The 21,522-nt window shown below is 39.1% G+C and overlaps 1 protein-coding gene across 2 annotated transcripts in view; it reads right to left on the reverse strand.

The window, feature by feature from the left end:
- Window positions 1–19,687, reverse strand: part of helz (helicase with zinc finger) — a 52,994-nt gene extending 33,307 nt beyond the window's left edge. Inside the window, exons 1-12 of one of the 2 annotated variants that reach the window (XM_053612693.1) lie at window positions 19,623–19,687; window positions 10,601–10,807; window positions 6,862–6,898; window positions 6,577–6,701; window positions 6,168–6,224; window positions 5,897–5,945; window positions 5,651–5,726; window positions 5,275–5,473; window positions 4,186–4,293; window positions 3,307–3,607; window positions 1,676–1,943; window positions 707–1,046 (exon numbers count right to left, since the gene is read on the reverse strand). In XM_053612693.1, coding sequence (XP_053468668.1) covers window positions 707–1,046; window positions 1,676–1,943; window positions 3,307–3,607; window positions 4,186–4,293; window positions 5,275–5,473; window positions 5,651–5,726; window positions 5,897–5,945; window positions 6,168–6,224; window positions 6,577–6,701; window positions 6,862–6,898; window positions 10,601–10,789 — 1,749 coding nt within the window. In that variant the 5' untranslated portion in view covers window positions 10,790–10,807; window positions 19,623–19,687. Of the gene's footprint in view, window positions 1–706; window positions 1,047–1,675; window positions 1,944–3,306; window positions 3,608–4,185; window positions 4,294–5,274; window positions 5,474–5,650; window positions 5,727–5,896; window positions 5,946–6,167; window positions 6,225–6,576; window positions 6,702–6,861; window positions 6,899–10,600; window positions 10,808–11,098; window positions 11,120–19,622 lie in introns of those variants that run through there. The other variant, XM_053612700.1, reaches the window with a different exon arrangement.
- Between the last annotated feature and the right edge of the window lie 1,835 nt (window positions 19,688–21,522).

Here is a 21,522-nt window from a genome sequence, read left to right on the forward strand (position 1 = left end):
CTCAAGTCTTTATGATCTGTTATGACTCTTTCAAAAGGGACAACTCAGAAAAGCAATCATCTCTTAATAAAAGCTACTTTCTAGCAAGTTTTCACAGTCTGCTCAATGTTCTAACTAGCAGAAGTGGCAAACACCCCAGCCAGGAGCTCATATGCAAAACTCCACAGGAATCTGATGATCCACAAATGAGCCTTTTCAAATGACAGCAGACAGCTGTGAAGGATTTCATAAGACAAAGGAGCTTGCCTGTCTAGCTTTAATGATTCTTCTGAACAGTAGAGGACGTGCAAGATGGTGGAAACGACTGTAACAAATGGGATCTCTATGCTGTCTTTAACGGAGAAAAAACGTGTAACTTACACCAAAAAGCCTGGTCTTTAGAGGCAGTCCCAACACAAAAGGGCTCTGGGATTCTACCATCACAATTCAATTATAGATTTAAAATGATGCCAGCTGTTTAAAAGCTGGATTACTGTAACAAAAGGAGCTTATTTTCAATGAGATCAGTGTCAGGGTATACAATGCCAGAAATGCGTCCAGAGTCTGAGCTAATGTTTTGGGAAGCACTGACTGGGAATGAAATGTTTCTCATGAGCAGAAAAAGAAATGCAGCGTAAAGCCGCATACGAATCACGCCTGGTGATGTTCGTACTAAACGTTGGAGCAAATCACACAAATCTGTCCGACGCGCTATGAGGAATCCCACCTGCAGCTCCCGGTCAGGCATCAGATTGAGCTCCTCACAGCAGTCCTTACAGATACGCAGGAAGATGTAGTCCTTAGTCTTCTCCTCTATAAGGGCCTCATAGACACGCTCCCTGGCACCAGCATGCTGGCCTTGAGCTGCCCGATCCCGGCTCACAGGCAACAGCAGCACCGAGTTCACCTTCGTCATCACCAGCCGTCCTGCCAACGTGTCCTCAGACAGTGTCTCTGTTAGTTTAAATCGGGCGAACAGCTGGCCATTTTGGGCATATTTAGCACCCCCGGATATTCCAGTCAGCATGAAGCTGGAGACCATTTGCAGGTTTACCTTGATGTTGAACCTGGGAAGGTAAAACGGTCATTTTTAATACGGTGATGCCATCCAATCACACGTACACAAATCCCCCAAAACAAGCCAAAACACTGTGGGTGAAAGCACTTTTTGGTAGTTGTTGCTGTTTGTCTTTAGTTGTTGTAGAACTGCTGTCACACGTTATCAAAATACCTATGCTTCAAATGGTTTGACATGCCAAAAACGATCAGCAAAGTGTCAGCAAAGACTGTAATTCCAGTCAGAAGGAATACACTTTTCACATACTGACTTATATTTTTAGAGCAAGCCTGTAAATCTCCTACATCAGATGCCTATGTTATTAGTTCTAAAGTACTAAAGTCTACATATGACCATCTATTGAATATTAAATAATATACAATGTGCTAGAGCTTATATTTTTCTCTAATTACATAAATTTAACTGTTTTTCTTAATTAGTACTACTGGGAATCTGGGACAGTCACAAAAGCAGCTGTTTTATTACATGAAACATGATTCAAGTGTGACCTCTAGTGGTTAGACACAGCAAATTAGTAAAAAAAACACATCAGTAACTCTTGATTATGAATATAATTGACAATATAACTGCGACTGGTTGTGCTGTAGCACTTCAGGTCTGGGGTTAAAAGGTACTCACTTGCTAACTTCCTTGTACTGGGCAATCTCCTCGATGTAGAGCAGATCATGCAGGCGGGACTGGTAGTTCTCACGTGTGAGAGTCTTGTCCAAAACGGACTGGGTGAATAGCTGGTCAGCGGACAGTGGGATCTGATAGCGGGTGAGCAGACTGCGCTCCAGCTCCATGTACTCGTTGGGAACAAACTCCACAATGGTCTTGCAGGAGGAGTCCCAGCGCTTCGCTGTCATCAGGAGCTGCTGCCTTGCCTGCATCAAATGCTCCAGGTCTGCAAGGGACGCAAGGCCACGGGGTGAGGAGTAGTGGTGGGTAGAAATTTGTAAATCAATATAGGTTTTCTATTTTCTATTATACAGGGTATCCCAAAAGTCTCTATACATATGAGAAACTAATTTTTTTTTAAGCAAAATGTCTTCCAAAACTTTTCATACTCGGTTTATATTACATACATATATTTTTCCAGATAACCTTTAAGAAAAAGGTATTGAAATCACTCATGGCTATATCAGGAAGCTGTCACAAGGTTACGATTGACATGCGATTAGATGAACACCACCAGACTTGTTAATGCGAGTTCCTCATGAGTGGGAGAAACGTCTCTATGCGAGTTTATAAAGAAACGGCAATCATGTAGAGGAGGTTTTGTAAATATAAGTTACGTTTTGCTAAAAAATAAAATAAAAATAAATTATAAAGCCTATTGCTGTATCTGCCTTAAAGCATTACTGTACTGCAAAAAACAAAAACACACAACAAACACAAATTGGGTTTGAATACACAAATTGGGTTTGAATACACAAATTGGGTTTGAAAAGAATGGACATGTCCACTGTTTTAGTGGCTATATCAAACAGGCTATAGTAATCTGTGCAGCAGTTCAGCCATGGTCCTGTACACGTGAAATGTTTATATTTTAAAATATCATTATAAAATATAATATAATTTATGCATTTGGCTACGAGAGTTGCATGAATGACATTGTGACAGGCGTGCAGTCATTATGAGTATTTTTGTTGTTGTTCTGTGTTGCTTCATTGCAGTTTACATGACTGTAATTAACATTTTTCTGAATTATTATTTTATTATAAAAAATGTGCATAATTATTATTATTAAATATATTATTATAAAAAATGTGCTGTGTTACCATCGAAAATCTGGAAAGTACTGTGACAAAGTTTTGTACTATAACCCACTACAAGCAGGATGTGCTCTTCATTGAAGTGTGACCACAAACACACACATATACATACACATACATATATATATATATATATATATATATACATATTATATACTGTGTATATACACAGATACATTTTACATATTATATGCACACACAATACATGTGTGTGTGTGTATATATATATATATATATATATATGTATGTATGTATGTGTGTGTGTGTGTGTGTGTGTGTGTATTAAGAAGAAGAGAAATATTAAAAAAATACTTATGTTGACCAATAAGGGAAATTAATAAACCATATGCCATACTACACAAAAATGAATTGTTAAAAACATATACTAATGATATTTTCTCAGAATTTGTACTCCTACTCAATAGGACTACGGCTTTCCCCACATGTTTATGAAGTTCATCGAGATCATTTGATTAAAAACAAGAACTTTACCTTCAATAGACGCTGCGTCCACCATCACTCTCTGCATCAGCACAGGCTCAGAGCCGAAATCGAAGACTACGGTCTGGCGGAAAGTGCCAAAGATCTCGGTTCTAAACGCCACCTCCACGGTGTAGAGGCAGTGATCCATGCCATTCTGCAGCAGTCCTACTCCAGTCCACTCCTGACAGCCGCCCTCACACACCTGCTGGGGTACCTGGGTGGAGGCGTCTCCTGCTGACACGGCTGTGATGGAGAAGTGTGGTCGGTTGGCATCGTAGAGTAGGGCGATGCGGTGCAACATGCGGGCAGGCTGGACGTGAACAGTGGCACAAAGGAGAGGGTTGATAACGCTGGAAGACTGGCACATACTGAACAAGGCAGTTCCATATCAATGATAACACTCTTAGTCATGATGTAGAGGAGGGGGTAAATGTGGTAGATGTTTCGACATGTTTCTAAGAGTATAAATAAATAAATAATTGCACTCTTGCTTCTGTGTTATGTTAGCTACTTTTTTTTTTTTTAAAAAAACTGATGATGTAGCAAGATACAGTAAAATACTAAAAACTATGATACAAAAAGGCAGGGAACAGCACGGTTACAGGATTTGGTGTTAGTACTTGCTCATAGTGTGCCATTACTTTACTAGAAGTTACAGGCAGGACTACATTCAGTATCAAAATATAGCAAAGCATTCCTTTAGACATGACCCGTTCCATTCTGAACATCCTGTTGCCTTGCATAGTCGTCAGCTTGACTTAATTAAGAAATAAACAGCAAACGTGTTTGATTACTCAGATCAGCTTCTGTTGGATTAAATATAACCAAACAAGTCACATGACCCAGTCATGCTAAAAACAACCGGCGATAAATTTACAGTGCTCCTACCTGGCAGTAAAGTGAGAATGTCCAGGAATGGGATGACTTCTTGGTGTTGACAGTGACTGAAAGATCTGAGTTATGTTCCACTGTAACTCCGTCTACACAGTCATTAAGCTGCAAAGACATCAAAGAAGGAAAACACACTAAGAAAAGAATGTTAAAACCCTCCGTACAGGCACTAAAAGCTCTTTTTAAATATTGATGGTGCAGGTAGACAATTTTAATAACAAAACGATTCTATTCCTCAATCCCAGCAACATTTGGAAACACTATTAAAGAGCATATCCATGTAAGGCTGTTTCAATCTGTTCTGAATTGTTTCTGATAGAAGAACCAGGGCTGACGTTAGTAGCTCCAGGAGTCTTTTTAATTACGTCTCCAGGTACTTCTTTGCAGACCAGGAACTATTAGGATGGAGCTTGCTGTATTGAACGTCATACACAAAATGACTAAATGATGACCAACCCTTACACAGGCCATTAAACAAAACCAAGTCGACAATTTGTTGTAGATCTTGGCATTTAAAAGCCAAGCAAGAGGACGCCGGCAGAAATTACACTGGAAAAATGGACAAACCATGATGGACAAGTCTTACTCAGCAACTATGCTCAAGAAGATGTTCAAAGAGAGTTTGAATCTAAAAATTGTCTGAAGTCTTTGTGACATTGAGGTGAATTTGAATCTCAGCACACTGCGAAAAACAAATGCTGCAAGTTCAAAGACCATACACATACTGAAATGATGGAATTGTCAAACAGATGCTCAGTAAGGCCCAGGCAGCTACTAAGGACTGGCATGCATTCACCATGCCCTTTGAAGCTTTCAGGCAAGCCTTTTGAAAAACAAACAAAAACAAAACAAAAAAATCCCACAAATATTGCACCACCTAATCATATCTATGTTTAGAACAGATTATCTGTTCAACCAAGATAACGTTCATATTCTGTCATCCTTCTTTCAGGAACTATATTTTCCCCTAATAGGAACCTTTTGGTTGCTTTAACGCTGAACATATACACTGATGCAGAGAATTCTTCTTTAAATAGATCATTTACTAATGCTTTTACTAAACTGTGATCTTTGCTAAACACGTACCACTTTCTCTGGTGTAAGGGAGTTGATCCACTTCTCAATGAGGGTCTCCGTGTAGTTCTCCGTGTAATGCTTCCCATCTTGCTGCTGTTTGAGACGGATCAGTCTGGAGGCATAGCGCTGCTGCCACTCGGTCAGCTCCTCCTGAGAGTGGGCTGAGGTGCACTGCGCACCGTACCGACACAGACCCTGCTCTAGAAACCTGCACAGAACCACACTATTATACCAACACTTGCATCTAGAAAGGTGAACAGAACTACCAGTGGAAACAGCATCTTAATTACTGTATCGAATAGTAATGCGAACGATAATTATCGCAATCAAAATAAAAGAAAAAGGTCAACTCTTGAATTCTACCTGAACGAGCGGTCAACCGTACCTTTTACACAATGTGTACTCCTCGCTGCTAGTGACCCCTCGAGGAGGAGGCCGAAACTGCCAACCTTCTTGAATGTCTGTTCCCAGATCAAGGCAAATGGACACAGGGATAGAAAAAAGGGGAAGAGAAACAGAAAGTTGTTTAAACATATCAGCACAAGCGGCTACCCATAGCATGAGACTGGAGCTAAATATGATGCCTTGACTTTGGTTGCGAAACTGATGTGGTCAGTAAGAGGAAACTCACCCTCCTCTGTTTCTCCTGGCTGCTCAGTCACCATTTTACTGCTTAAAGCCTGCCACACAAGCAAACATGATTACTCAAACTTATATTTTGATGGTTAGGTTTCTGATGAGGTCAATGATTATTACCTCTACACAACTAAGACAGCAAACCTGCAAAGTGCACAGTGTGAAACATGTTTAGACATGCCCTAATTTGGCCAACACAAAGACTAACCACTAACACACACAGCAAAAAAAACAAAAACCACCAAAAAACAAACTAACAACCTTACCTCCATCTCCGACAGGAGTATCTTCAACCTCGTCATATCCTTAGCCATGATTCCATTCTACAACAAGGCAGAGGTATGAGTGTTTATATGTAATTATTTATATATATATATATATATATATATATATATATATATATATATATATATATATATACACACACACATACATACATACACACACACACACACACACACACACACATACATATATATATATATTTATGCACGTGTGTGTATATATACACACTTTTTTTTACATTCTTATTAATTCCAGCTCACTAAAGGGTATTACATATTGCAATAAAGAAAGATTTCAAAGTCATCATCATCATCATTGTTCTGTGCATTCATTAAAATTCACAACACTTCAGAATATCTCAGATAAAGAAAGGGCGGTGGATTCATTTACCAGCGGTTCTCCATACAGAGCTTTAGAAAGAATGGTGAAGACTTCCTGTAGGCTTCCATCCAGCATCATTTTATGCAGTCCGGCCCTGAAAATTCCCTCACCCTTACCCAGCTCCTCAGCCAGCACTACACACACACACACACACACACACACACACACACACACACACACACACACACGTAAGGAAACCTTGCCCACCTGCAGCCAAGCACTCTTCTAAACTCTGCCTTTGATTATGGAGTCATGTAGGACATGATTCAAAAGAAAAACTGACTTTCCACTCACCATGCTTACAGTCTTCATCAGCTTGATCATACTCCTTCTGCAGTGAGAAGCAAGAAGCAGACGTTACAAGTCAAGTTGGATTTTATCGTCATTCCTCTATATAGCTTGTATACATTGGAACGAAATGACGTTTTCTCAGGACCATGGTGCAACACAGAATAGTACACAAGACAACAAAGTACAAATACAAGTGTGAGATGAGTGCAAAAACAATAAATGCACAGAACAAAACAATAAATACACAGCGCGAAACAATAAGTACGCAGAACAATAAATACACAGAACATGGACTGTAAACATTAAGCTATTGTGTAATGTAGCAGCACAAGTATAGCAGCCATACTGGCAGCAAAAACGAGTTCCATAGTATAAAGTGACTGACGCAGCTGTGTAAAGTGCAGTGGTCTCACTGGGTTAGTGCATGTGCAGTGGTAGAAGTCTTGCTGGGGTTGACATTTGAACAACTATACAGATGTTCAGTCAGGGGGAGATGTCTAATCATTCTCAGTGAAATCCCTATATAATTCAGTAGTATTAGGCTGGCTTAGAGCAATGTCCAACTGACATCGACCTGACAGGTTTCTTAAAGGCGTATGTATCCAGGACTAGGGGTATAACAATCCGGATTTACAGTTCCCTTCACTAATATTGGCACCCATGGTAAATATGAGCAAAGAAGGCTGTGAAAAATTGTCTTTACTGTGTAACCTTTTGATCTTTTGTTAAAAAATATTCACAAAAATTTCTCTCAAAAATATGCTCTCGGGGATACCACAACACAGGTTTATCCAATTTATATATATATATATATGTTAAATATAGGTGTGCAACAATTATTGCCACCCTTTTAGTCAATACTTTGTGCTACCTCCCTTTGCCAAGATAACAGCTGAGTCTTCTCCTATAATGCCTGATGAGGTTGGAAAATACATGGCAAGAGATTTGAGACCATTCCTCCATACAGAATCTCTGCAGATCCTTCAAATTTCGAGGTCCACACTGGTGACTCTCCTCTTCAGATCACTCCACAGGTTTTCTACGGGTTTCAAGTCAGTGGACTGGGATGGCCATGGCAGGATCTTGATTTTGTGGTCAGTAAACCATTTTTGTGTTGATTTTGATGTATGTTTTGGATCATTGTCCTGCTGGAAGATCCAACCACGGCCCATTTTAAGCTTTCTGGCAGAGGCAGTCAGGTTTTCATTTAATATCTGTTCATATTTGATAGTCCATGATGCCATGTATCCTAACAAAATGTCCAGGTCCTCTGGCAGAAAACCAGCCCCCAACACATTAAAGAGCCTCCACCCTATTTAACTGTGGACATGAGCTACTTTTCCATATGGTTGCCGCTCTGTGCCATAACCACCAAAACATTTTATTGCCAGAAAGCTCTATTTTGGTTTCATCTGACCATAGAACCTGATCCCATTTGAAGTTCCAGTAGTGTCTGGCAAACTGAAGACTGAAGAGTTTGTTTTTGGAGGAGAAGAGACTTTTTTCTTGAAACCTTTCCAAACAACTTGTTTTGATGTAGGCGAATTCGGATTGTAGTTTTGGAGACTTTCTGACTCCAAGACACAACTAACTTCTGCAATTCTTCAGCTGTGATCCTTAGAGATTTTTTGGCCACTCGAACCATCCTCTTCACAGTGCGTTGAGACAATATAGACACACGTCTGATTCCAGGTTGTTTCATAACATTTCCAGTTGACTGGAACTTAATTATTGCCCTGATGATGGAAATGGGCATTTTCAATGCTTGTGCTATTTTCTTATAGCCACTTCCCATTTTGTGAAGCTCAACAACCTTTCACCGCACATCACAGCTATATTCCTTGGTATTACCCATTGTTATGAATGACTAAGGGAATTTGGCCCATGTGTTACCTCATATTTATATGCCTGTGAAGCAGGAAGTCATGGTTGAACAGTTTCCTGTTCCTAGTCACCCAGGTGTACAAAAATGTTTATATATCAATGGGAATGTACTTCAAATATATTTTTCCTCATATGAATTCATAGGGGTGCCAATAACTGATGCACACCTATATTTAACAAAAGTTTTTTTTGTTTTGTTTTGTTTTTTAATAAATCCGTGTTGTGTTGGTTTCATAGAAAAAAAATCAGGGGGTTAGAATGGCCCAGTCAATCACCTGACTTGAATCCAACTGACAAGATTTAAAGGCAATATGTTTAGAAGAATGGACCAAAATCACACCAGAATACTGCAGCTGATTAATTTCTTTATACAAGAAGCATCTTGAAGCTGTCATTACAAACAAAGGCTTCTCCACTAAGTATTAAATAAATTTCAGTTTTCATGTTCAATACTTTTTTCCCCCGTGTCATTCCACTTTATTACACATAACTTCATTTATGGACTTTAATGTTGTGAATTCTTTATATTTGTGGATTTCTTGAGGCAATACTGATGTCTGGTGAAAATTTCATGTGAATAGTTTCATTGGAAATATATTTACTGAAAAAAATAACCTTTTATTTCATCAAAACAATGGCATTGTAATAGCATGTGTGATCTGACTGCAGCTGCAATGACCAAATTCATTACGTAGGTCGAAAATACATGTCTTAAGAGGTAAAAACCTATGAACAATTGAATGTATAATACTACAAATTATAAATAGTAATAATAATTAAGCTGCTTTAATCAGCTACCCTATTAACTGAAATATTTAAAAATAATAAATCCAGATTAAAAAAACAAAACCAACAACTAGTGGACCTAAATAGACGACTGTTACACAAAGCCTGTTTTACACTGTGTGATTTCAGAAGTGTCTTAAGATTTATTATTTGTCACACTGTATGAGAAGATCATCATAAAATCTTGGCTGAACTTTTATAACAGACTGTGTGATAATGTGTGCTCTCCGTGTCAGATTATATGAAGATACACTAATGATAGACCTGCAAAAAAAATGACTTCATTCTGCTTAAGTCATCAATCACGATGCAGGCTTGCACAGAAAATGAGGTCAGAGAAACAGAAACAGGACCTGATAATGTCAAGTATGGAGAAAACAAGTTTTAAAAGTAAAAGAAGGGGAGTTTGGAGCAGTCAGTGAGATTTTTATAAACATTTTATGCCACTGACAGATCTTTCTTGTAAGCTGGCTGGTCACAATGGCACTAAATCAGCTGCCGATGAACACGTTACATTATGCTTTTTAACACTTATCTCCGCTACCTCAACTCATAACCAAGAACTCTTAACAGTGTGCGATTTTTGCCTGCAACAGCATAATAAACGCAGCTTAACTGATTAAGCTAATCAATTAGTTCAGTGTTTCTCACACATTTTGGTGTTTTCCCTGCTCACAGCTCATCAGCTAATTGAGAAGCTTGAACTGGGTTGAAGTGGGCAAGTCAAAAACACCAATACGTGCAGGGTGGTGATACTCCAGGACCAGTACTGAGAAATGCTGAATTAGATAAACATTTTATCTCTGCTTATATTTAACCTGTGAACAAAATTTGAAAAGTTTAAACAAGCTTGTAGACACTGGATGCACAAGTGGATCTGGCCCATCATGTTTCATCTCTTTTTTAATTTAATTTGAAATGGTTTGCTAAAGGTCATGTGCTGCTCATTACTCAATGCCAGTTAGAATTAAAACAAGAATCACAAATGCACAAAGCCAAAAATAACAGATTAGAGAGCATGCGTGAATTTCGGCCAAAATAAAAGTGAATGGTAGAGATGTTGGGAGCTCACCAGCTGGAGCAGGGCTGCTATGCGGTAGAGGAGTGCACACTTGCGGAGGAGGGTTGTGTTGGGGGTGGGTGGGGTTGAGCCCAGTGCCTGCAGGGCCTCCGTGCTGTGGGCCACCGCTGCCTCATACTCCTGCCTTACTAATGATCCAATGGCCTCTTCACATGACTTCTGGGGCCTCCTGTCCTCCATGACTCTGGGACAGAGTATCTGAGGAGGAGATACACCGAGAGGTGTCATGGTAGTTTTCTAGATTTCCTGACCTGCTCCCGACACACCGGACTGTTCCATCAAGTCCCGATAATACATCTAGCTAAAACTGCAGCTTCAGGAAACCAAATAACACAATATTATCATACACTTGACATTTATTTACACAAAGCAACTTTTTCCTGTTGCTGACGAGCTCAATCCTGAGCTCAGGTTATTGTTTGTGTGGCATTTTGTATGTTCGCCCTGTGTCTGCATGGGCTTTCTTTGGGTTACCCAGTTTCCTCTCACCTCCCAATAACACTTTCACTCAGTGCTCCTAGGATGTGCTCCGGATCTTCTGTACATCAAAACCTGACCAGGAAATAGTGGTTACTGAAGATGAACGAACGAGCGAATCAATGATAGATATACGGCTTTATTGCTTTTTTTCCCTTAAAAACTCATGATCTGCCATCTTCACTGTGTGGGCTTTTGCTACATAGGGTGCAACGTCATGCACTATGTTACCAAAAGAACAGCATTTGAGATACAGCCACTTAAAATGTACCCTCAGCATTTGCTGTATTTGCAGCAAGATTAAAGTATTGGCACTCTTGGATTTCTGTAGGTCGTACTCCACCATTAAAACAAACAAAAAAAATCGCTGCATTTGGTGCGGAATAGTTTATCCTGAGAGGGAATCAAGCAATGTCGCCATGCTGTCTAATTTCACACAAAGTTTGTTTATACTTCAGTGACCACCCTAAACATGACCAAATTCTTGTTACAAAGCTCACGAGCACCAAAACCAACAGAAAACAGCAAAGTGAGAGGTACCTGACAGACCTGGTAAACCTGGACAACAAATATTTAAATAAAAACAGAGCAAAATTTTCTACTGGGGTTTTTACACCAACAACAAGCATTGTCTCTAGTTCACCTTACACTCATCTTCTCTCACCTCTGAAATGCTGTTACTGATCAGTCAGTCATCAAATTCAGGTGCTGAAGTGTTAGACAAAAATTTTGTTGAAATGTATTTATATTGAGGGGAAAATACACTAAATGTGTAGCCTGTGCAGTACAGCTGTGTTGAATCTTCTCATAACTATAAAAGCTACTGCTGGTTAGATCATTAACTTAAAAAAGATTACATCTAACAACACTCAGCGCTAGTTATTAAAGCCCAGGTCAACTCTTTCTCATTATTACCTACTTAATAATGTGTATAACACTCAGAATGTTTACATGGACAACAACATTCTGATATTAACCGGATTAAGACGATACTCTGGTTAAACAGTGACTATTGATTATTATTATTACCTTAATCCGATTAAAGTCATACTCAAAGTAAACACAAATGGAATTAAGACATGTGGAGTATTCCTGTTTTAGTCGCATTATCGACGTGCATTACAGACATGTACACACCTTAATCACACTATTAACGTCGTGTGGGAGTTTTCACCGCATTTTGCGACAGGACACATACACACATGGCAGTGCTCAACCGTTTGACAGCAAACGAGAGCACGGCTGTGTCTGAAACCGCACAGAGTACTTACCTACTATATAGTAGGTTAAATGCATGTATTTCTATATACTATATAGTAGGTAAGTATGCAGCGTCGGACAAGAAGTAACGTCTCATCCAAAACACGGCGCTGTTTTTACAGTTCAGTGTCCCCATCACTATACTGGGGCATTACGACCCACACAGACCACAGGGCGAGCACTCCCTACTGGCCTCACTAATACCACTTCCAGCAGCAAACTTAGTTTTCCCCATGAAGTCTCCCACTCAGGTACTGGCCAAGCACAACCCTGCTTAGCTTCAGTGGGAACCAGGCGAGAACTGCAGGGAGATATAGCTCTGACATCACTACACATTACAATGACATGAATGGACACAGCAGTGGTTGCTGGTTGGGTTTTGTTTTTGTGTGTGTTTTTTTTTTTTAATAATAGGGGAACTGTCAGTTATGGATATGTATGAGCCAAAAATATTGCTTTAAAGAGAATTTTCTAAAATTAGGTCAACATTAGCACTGTCCTGCCAAAGGCAGCTAAACAGCAGGAAGTAGTGACAGCTAGCTAGACTAAACAACACATTTCAGACATGCATGCAAGTACAATTCAAAAAGAACTTTAAACTTAAAGTTTATTTAAAATTCACACCATTACCACAACTCAGTGCTGATATCTTTGAGTTTAAGTTTGACATGTCAGTAAATTTCATTCTGTCTCAGTGATTGGCAGCTCGTTACGAGTTTCCTCCCCTTTGAGAGATTTCCCAAGCATCATAAAGAGAAGCCATGCTTCCCCGGGCAGGACAAGCACAGAGCACACTGTCCAATAAACACTGAGATTTTTTTTTTATGCCCCTCTCCTACTGACCACCCCCCTTTGACACCTGTGCTTCTGGTTGTGGTTCAAAAAGATGTATTAAAAGTCTGTTGTCCTAGGAGGGTTGATCTTTCATCCCACTAACCCACAGTGTTCTTGACTCAATGTGTTTGGTGTCTCAATCAGATCCCCAGCTCCCTGGGTCGTGAATCAGTATAAACGTGTATACGAGTTCAAGCACTGGTAAAGACCCTGGCTAAGTACACATTGGGACACTTATAACTCAATTTCCAGTGATTTGACTTTTTTAAAATCATTAAACACTTAAAAGTTGGTAGACTCAAAAAAACTGTATAAAGAATATTTAAAAAAAAAAGTCACAAATATCGCTAACATAAGTAATTATTCAAGAGCTACAACAATAACAAGCTGCTTACATTTGTAGACAGAGTTTGGAAAGAGTTTGTGATTGAGGCAGCCTTTAAAATGGCCGACTCCCTGATGGGTGCCCTGACTACTGAACTAGGGAGCTGATTGAGACGCACCACCAGAGACACATGGTTTCTCTTAAGTGTCTATGAGAGCTGTGTCTGGGAGTTCAAAGTAGATTTTCACAAAGGACGTGCTGTTCACCAAAAACATCTTGTGTTAAATGAACAAAAGAACGTGATATTGCAGAGCGATATCTAATCATTTGATTCGCTAGAATACTGAAGTTCACCAAGAGTGAGGAATAATACAGATGACTTTGGTAAATATTTGTGGATTCCAGTGTAATCTTAAAGCAATGTGGGACACAGGTACTCGATACGTCCAGAATACGAACAGTCCCATGTTCGGATTTGTTACCATGCCACGGTGGGAAAGTGCTATACACTATGATCCCCATATCTGCGGGGGATATTCTGCAAGTCACCAGCGGATGTCTGAACCCATGAATTGTAGTGAACACTACATACTGTACCTACCTATGATAAAGTTTTGTAATAGCACAAAATTCTTTTTCACGGTTTCATTTTGTTTCAATTTTGTTTGTCTTTTCCATACATCCGAGCAACCTCAGCATACAATTTTTTTTCCTTTCTCTATTAAATCAAGACTTTTCACCTTTTCGTTTAAAGGACTCACATTACGACTTCCCTTTGGCACATCTGATTTCCCAGCATCACTATTGTTGCACTTTGGGGCCATTATTAAGCAAAGTAAGGGTTACTAATGTGGTTTTCACACTGGGAATGTTTGCTGTGATCTGAACCTGAGAGCGATTGTTCCCGGCGCCCCCCTGCAACGTTGATCTGGTTTAGAGCTGCAACAACTAATCGATAAAATCGATAATATTCAACTATGAAAATCATTGTCAACAAATCTCATTATCGATTAGTTGATCTGCGTGCGGCACGGGGCACATTTACTCACTGTGTTACCCCTGTTCCGAAAACATCACATCGGAGAGTACAGACCACAGCTGTGTCCCAAATGACGTACTATACACTTACACTATGCACTGTTTACTCTACAGTCTAGTGTATGATTTTTAGAACGGTAATATCATCTCAAATGGAACACTAGCGGGACGTATAAGCCTTTTCCCAGTCAATGGCACATGACGTCAAACGCATGTAATATGACGCCGCTAGCTTTAGCACAATACCAACAAAAATCAACAAAAATGAATTTCTCTAGTTCATTGTTTGTCAGCATTACCTTTTATGCCCAACATGACCTCAGTCACCATCTGACAGAGGCGAAATCATCAAGTGACATCGGAAAAAAAGTGTACAACCTCCAAGTCCTCTAAGGTAGGGAAGCATTTTATATTAAATGGTGCGAAGAAGTCTGTAACCTGTAAACTTTACAAAGTAGAGCTTGTGTAGTACGGAAGAACGACAATGATGCACAAACACAAACTTATGTTTATATCCAAAATGCTCCATGGTGTATAAGGGGTTGGGGAAACTGGTACGAGTTGCTTAAAAGGTTTATTTTAATCAAAGTTTATTGTCATTATATGCTGAATTTGCACAATAGTGTAAATTCTATCGTTTATTACAACGGGAGTGATCCATTTGAAACAAGGCCACATTGCTCCTCACTTGCAAGGTAGACGCGACACGGTGAGAAGTATCTGTAATGTATAACTAAAACAGTACATTCAAAGCAAAACAATATGTCTAAAGGCAGTGAGTAAAACAAATCGTAAGGTGCAGTGAAAGTGAGATTTTATTATTAATTTAGAACTGCAGTCTAATTATCAGTACTTTTTTGTGCAAAAATAATTCAAATACTTAAATATAATATAAACTAATACATAGAACTTTACATATATATGTATGTGTATATATATGTATGTGTATATATTATATATATATATACACACAAGGATTGTGCAATTAATCAAATTTTCGATTTCAATCTCGATTACAGCCTCTGACAATTATGAAAACAAAATAATCCAGATAAAAAACGATGATTGTGCCACGTTCCATTTTCCAATGTTCTCGTTTTTGTCTTTTTAAAAACCGTTCGGCATTTTTCTTTACAGCGTTGCACTTTCGCCCCTCCCTAAAAGGCCAATCTCACTCCCCGCCAGGCCGTGGCATTTTTAGTTCAGCTGGAGCAAAGATGACAGAAAGAGAGCCTTTGGTCGAGAAAGATAAGAAAGATAAAACCATTTCAGCCTTTTGGAAACAATTTGATTTCAAGGAGTCTGACGTGGAACAAAAAGAAATAACTAGAGATGCACCGATACTAAATTTCTCAGCCGATACCGATAACCGATTATTCAGAGTCGGCCGATACCGATATTTCTGCCTTTTATGCCTTCTTTTAAATGAATAATAATTAATTCCACAATTCTGAAAGAAATGCAAATAAAAATTTTCTTCTCTCTATTTGAACAAGTTGTTTCACAGTAACTGGTCTCATAAACAGAAAACACATAACCCAAATTAACATTAACACATGAACTACATTCTGAAGATTAAATTAAGATTACTTAACTTGTTGAATGTTATTCATTCATATTAACATTGACTGAATTCTAAAAAAAATCTCCTGTTAGGCTTCACATTCACTCACCACAAACAAAATCATTTCAACTTCATCACTGACATCAAACTGGGAATATATAATATAAACTTTTTATATATTAACATTACAAATGTATTTTTATGTACAGAATATACTTTTTGTTAACTCATCTTCATTTAAATCTTTGAACAGTGTACTGCGGCTTTAATTTGGCTCGAGCAGAGCAGCAAAAAAAAAAAAACTTTGACTTGAGGCTGAAACTCCCACTTCACTGCTGCAGCGTCCGTGTAAAATTTTAGCGTTGCAGAGATTACAGAGGTTACAAACTGCAGTTTTGTCGTCAGTCCACACAAGAGACATCATCTTTACACATGGCACGGAATCGATGTTCTCTCCCGCCCTCTTTTGATTGACAGGATATAATCAGCCCTGATCATCAGATGGCATGAAAAATCGCCTTTATCGGCCGATAGTTTAAAAACATCCGATGATCAGGGCCGATTACATCCTGTCAATCAAAAGAGCGCGGGAAAACACAGATTTCGTGCTGATTATTTACCGATTATTGGCTATACATCGGTGCATCGCTAGAAATAACGTTTGGTAACATTGGAAAGCTCATTTCCTCTAGCGTCATGACAGCTGGTATAAATGCGGTCATTTCCTTTCTAAAGCTCACACAAAGTACAGGCTATGGAAGTTTAAAGTTCATTTCTAGCGATGCAATTCGCCGAAATGCGTCAGATGATGTGCTCCGCTAGCTTTGTTTAATGTATTTAATTAAACAAATTTATTTCATTTTGTTTTACATATTTTTTTCCAGTTGAATTACATTCAAGGAAATCCACTGTTAAAAAATACAATAAGGTTTTTTTTTTTAAGTTCAATAAACACATGATGTTTCTAAAGTCAACGAGCAATCGTGTTTAATCATCGTGATCTCAATATATATATTAGAATTATAATTATATATATATATATATATATATATATATATATATATATATATATATATATATACACACACACACACAGCCCTATATATATATATATATATATATAAATAAAATATATATATACACACACACACACATATACACATATGAGAGAGAGAGATTCACACACACACACAGACACACCTGTGTTAAAAGTATGAAGTTAAACTGAAAAATTAATCGGCCGAATAATCAATTATGAAAATAATTGTTAGTCGCAGCCCTGGTCTGGTTCATACTTACTTGATTCTATTGAACACCGGGGTATTTGCGTTCATCTTACGCCATCACAAACATCACATGCAGAACACGATGCGACTCACCACATTTTTTGTTGGTTTTATTATTTTGGTGCTATTATGCACAGCAGATATTATGCACAGCAGTGGACCTCTTCTGTGTCCCACAACATTCCCCTGCCACTCACGGTACACGTGTTGTGGAAACTAACAATGTCATCATCAGCTAAAACACACGTTCAGGAAGTGAAATAACCTGCGCAAACGTGGACCCGACTACGGGATGCGTTCACGCTCACGGAAACTGCGGCTCAATTCCGGTGCAACCGAACTCTCACCACCTTTTGCAGGTAGTCTCGGGTTCGGTACCCGGCCATGTTACCAACTTTTCATGCAAACCGTGCTCTGTTTCACACTAATCTGCTAGTGTGAAAACCCCCTACGTGACGAAGGGATGGGTAGCGTATACAGCACGGATACACTGAACAAACGGATGATTACCAGCCTGGGTGGGACCACATAAGATTTCACGACGTTACTCAGAACAGCGGGTAATTTGCATTCTGAATGCTTACTGTATTTTCTGGAGCTTTCTGGCTCATTTTTACGGACTGCGGTCAGGATTCAGGGGTTTTGCTGTACGACTAACGATTACTGTGTTCACTTTGATAGAAAGTGATTTTTTTTACAAGAGATATTACCAGGGTCAGTTTCACACATGCTTTTGTTTGATACGCCTGGTCCCTGGACGGTGCTGCCAGCACTTATTTTTCCTACTACACTTTTCTTTATGTGTTTTTCTACCCACACTGATGATACGGTAGAGTCTATACAGAGCTTACAGACAATAGTTTGCACTGGTTTCTTCCATCCAATACTCCTCCACAGTCCTGTCTAATTACTGTACACGGCCCTGCGTATTTATTCTAAGTTTGTCTCACTTTTTTTAACAATCTGGTTCTAACCAGGAACATACAAGATCAGTCCAATAACTGTAATAAACCAACTTTGAGTGGATCATCTGTACATCATCTATAAAAGTAAGGCTCCTTGTGCTTCCTGATACACAGAGCTGTTTCCTGAAGTTTGTGACTTGGGGGTATTTCTAATGCAAAACACGACTCATATACAGGATGTATAAGATGCATAAAAGGTATTTAAAGTATAAAATATATAAAGTGCAGATGAGGATGGTTATTTGAAGGGACAATCTCCAGTCCTGATGAAAAACAACACTGTGGCTCTGATATGAAAGGCAAGGCAGGGCAAGTCTAAACATCACCCAGATCCTGCGTGCTATTTAAACTTCATATCTGCGTTAATTAACGGGGAACAGACCACAAAAGGCGACGGAGAGACTAAGAAAAACACAAAGGGCCTATATTTGGATTCCGGGTCAGTTAATAATAGATGTCCTATCATCTGGCGAGAGAAAAACAACTACTAGCCTCATTGTAACGGGACACAAAAGCAAATCACACGACACAAATTTAAGAACTTGATGTCGCGCTAAACCGCTCATTAGCATGGATTTCCTGCACTGAACAATAAACTGAAGCTTGCCGAGCACACATTCAGCTACAGTTCTGCTTTACCCAACTGTGATGTCGCCTGTTAGAAAGCTAGCTCAATGCGTTATTTTTCCACACCTATATTTAGACGAGTCCCGCCTCTCGTGTTGTAATTGGCCAACACGTCGTCAACACACGCAAAGAGCTCGCCACTACGCAATGACAGCCGAGCAGGCGGGAGAACGCTCGCCAATCACAGCGCCGGAGGCGGGATTATCCGGAGAACGGGTGGGAGAAATACCGCTAGCTGGCCTTGAGCGACTAACGCCCCCGTAGTAGTCGTGTTTACGCAATGTCTGGCACAATGTCCCGGAACGTCCGCAATGTCCGAGTAGTCGGCGCACCGTAAACATCTACAGACCTGAGACTGAAAACTGTTATGTCCTAGTACAAACCGACGGGACGTGTGAACTAGCAAGCTAAGCTTAGCCAACTAGCTGACGCTAACGTTAGCTAGCTAGTATGTAGGGCTGCGGTTCTGGCCTTATTGTTTACCGAGTTATACTGCAGCTCACCATAGTGCTTATTTAGCTTTTGCTGCACTTTAAGATACCCGACATCTGTAATTTAACAAGCGACCCCAAACAAGTCGTGGTTCCTAATCTGAGAGGAGCGCAGAGAAAAGGTCTCGGAGGAAGTCTGCACTTACCTAGCTTCACTTTCTACGCCATCTTGAATCCACTTGTCAGCCTGTCGCACGGCATTATGGTCAAATATTTACTGCGCGCGGCTTCCTGGAAATGCTACCGTCATGTAGCACTGTAACAGCCTTACACAGAGTAACTGTCACCTCCTGGCCTTAATTTGACCAGTACAAGTTTCATTAACAACATGACTATGTATAAAATATAATTTGCCAAAATATACACTCCTATATGGTTATAAACGACATAAAGGGCATTTCAGTTTAAATTTAACGTAATGGTGATGGTGTTGTAAATGAAGGAAATGTAAACATGGTGCTCAAGAGTCTATGAGTGAAAACGGTCCAAAACTTAACTCCTCATTATGAGCAGTAAAGGCTGGTCATGATAGTTGGAAAAGTCTATGTACCTATAGCATCCACACACATGTCACATGTCACATGACGCCCCACCCCCCAAAAAAAGTCTATAGATTGACAGTGAAATGATTAGCATTGATGCATTATATATCATGAGGTCTCATTGATGGCATAATAAGTTAGACAGGCAGCTCCATTCATGATTTCTTATAATGTTTTTAAAGTCTTAGAAGCAACAAAAGAAACCCTCATAGAATTTGTAATGGTTTTAATGGCTTTAATGGGAATTGTATTGTCTCTACTGGTATTTTGTTGCCTTCCATTCGTGGCATGTTAAGGACCAATAATGGCCATGGTACTAGTTGTAATGGTTAGCTGATGGTTTGTAATTGTATTGGAAACCATTAGAATTTCTGTGATGGTTTATATTGTTTTTTTCCCCCAGCAGGACAATTTCCTTCAAACTAAAAACATTAAACATACAGATGACAGAGAAAATAATACGTCTCGTTCATTATGCCTGTGACTGCATTTCAAATGTCTTCTCAATCACTATTGATAATGTGTTAGATATGTGTCAACAAAGTGTGCTTGTAATCAGCCCCAGTGTAGACCACATCTGGGCAACATTTCACTATGTGTATCACCTGAACACGACTGTCAATGATAGGCTGCATGAATCTACAGTCTGGGCTAGGAAGAAATCAGCTCCAGCCCAGTTTTATACCATTTTGGGAATTTATTCTCATGATTGTTGGTGTTGCACTTGGTTCTACAAACGTCCAAATAATCCTACATAAGACATTTATTAACAGCAAATAATCTGATGTGAGTGCCAAAAAACGAAGCTTTATATTGATGTATTTTTGTTTTTTAAAAATAGGAGTTTTTCCAAAAATGTAATCCATTTATACCAGCTGCCCCACATGATCTTTGTCCCTTTTCACAAATGGCATCATTGTTAATATCAGACTGCTGTTCAAATGACAGAATGGCTTTGCCTTCTTAAGAAGAAAAAAAACATAACCAGTAGCTACTGTGCTATAAAATCCAAAATCCAATCCTGTCAACAAATCCAAAGCCACCCCAAGACAGAACACAAGATGCTGTGTTTCTATACCACAAGAGCTGTGTATTTTTACTATTCATTCACATGGACTTCAACTAATAATGAACACATTTTTCTTATGTCCATAACACAGTCATAATTGTGATCGAGTTACACCTAAGGTAAGGTGTAGTAACGGACCTTTAAAAACAGAAATATCTGTTGTGTTAGCATATATTCAGTTTGGCATAGTCGTTGGTTCCTTTTGATAGACTTCAAAAGGAATTCAGAGAGAGAGAGAGAGAGAGAGAGAGAGAGAGAGAGAGAGAGCACAAAGCACACATATTCATATCCTAACACAAACAATATCAATAAGGTTTATTGTACTGATATTCAATATAACAATAGCCCTGGTAATATAGTATAATATAGTATATATAGTAGTATTATATAGCAATTTGTATGTGGACATTGTGCTAGAATCTATCTATCTATCTA

The sequence above is a fragment of the Ictalurus furcatus genome, chromosome 2, assembly GCF_023375685.1.
Source record: "Ictalurus furcatus strain D&B chromosome 2, Billie_1.0, whole genome shotgun sequence".
Classification (NCBI taxonomy): domain Eukaryota; kingdom Metazoa; phylum Chordata; class Actinopteri; order Siluriformes; family Ictaluridae; genus Ictalurus; species Ictalurus furcatus.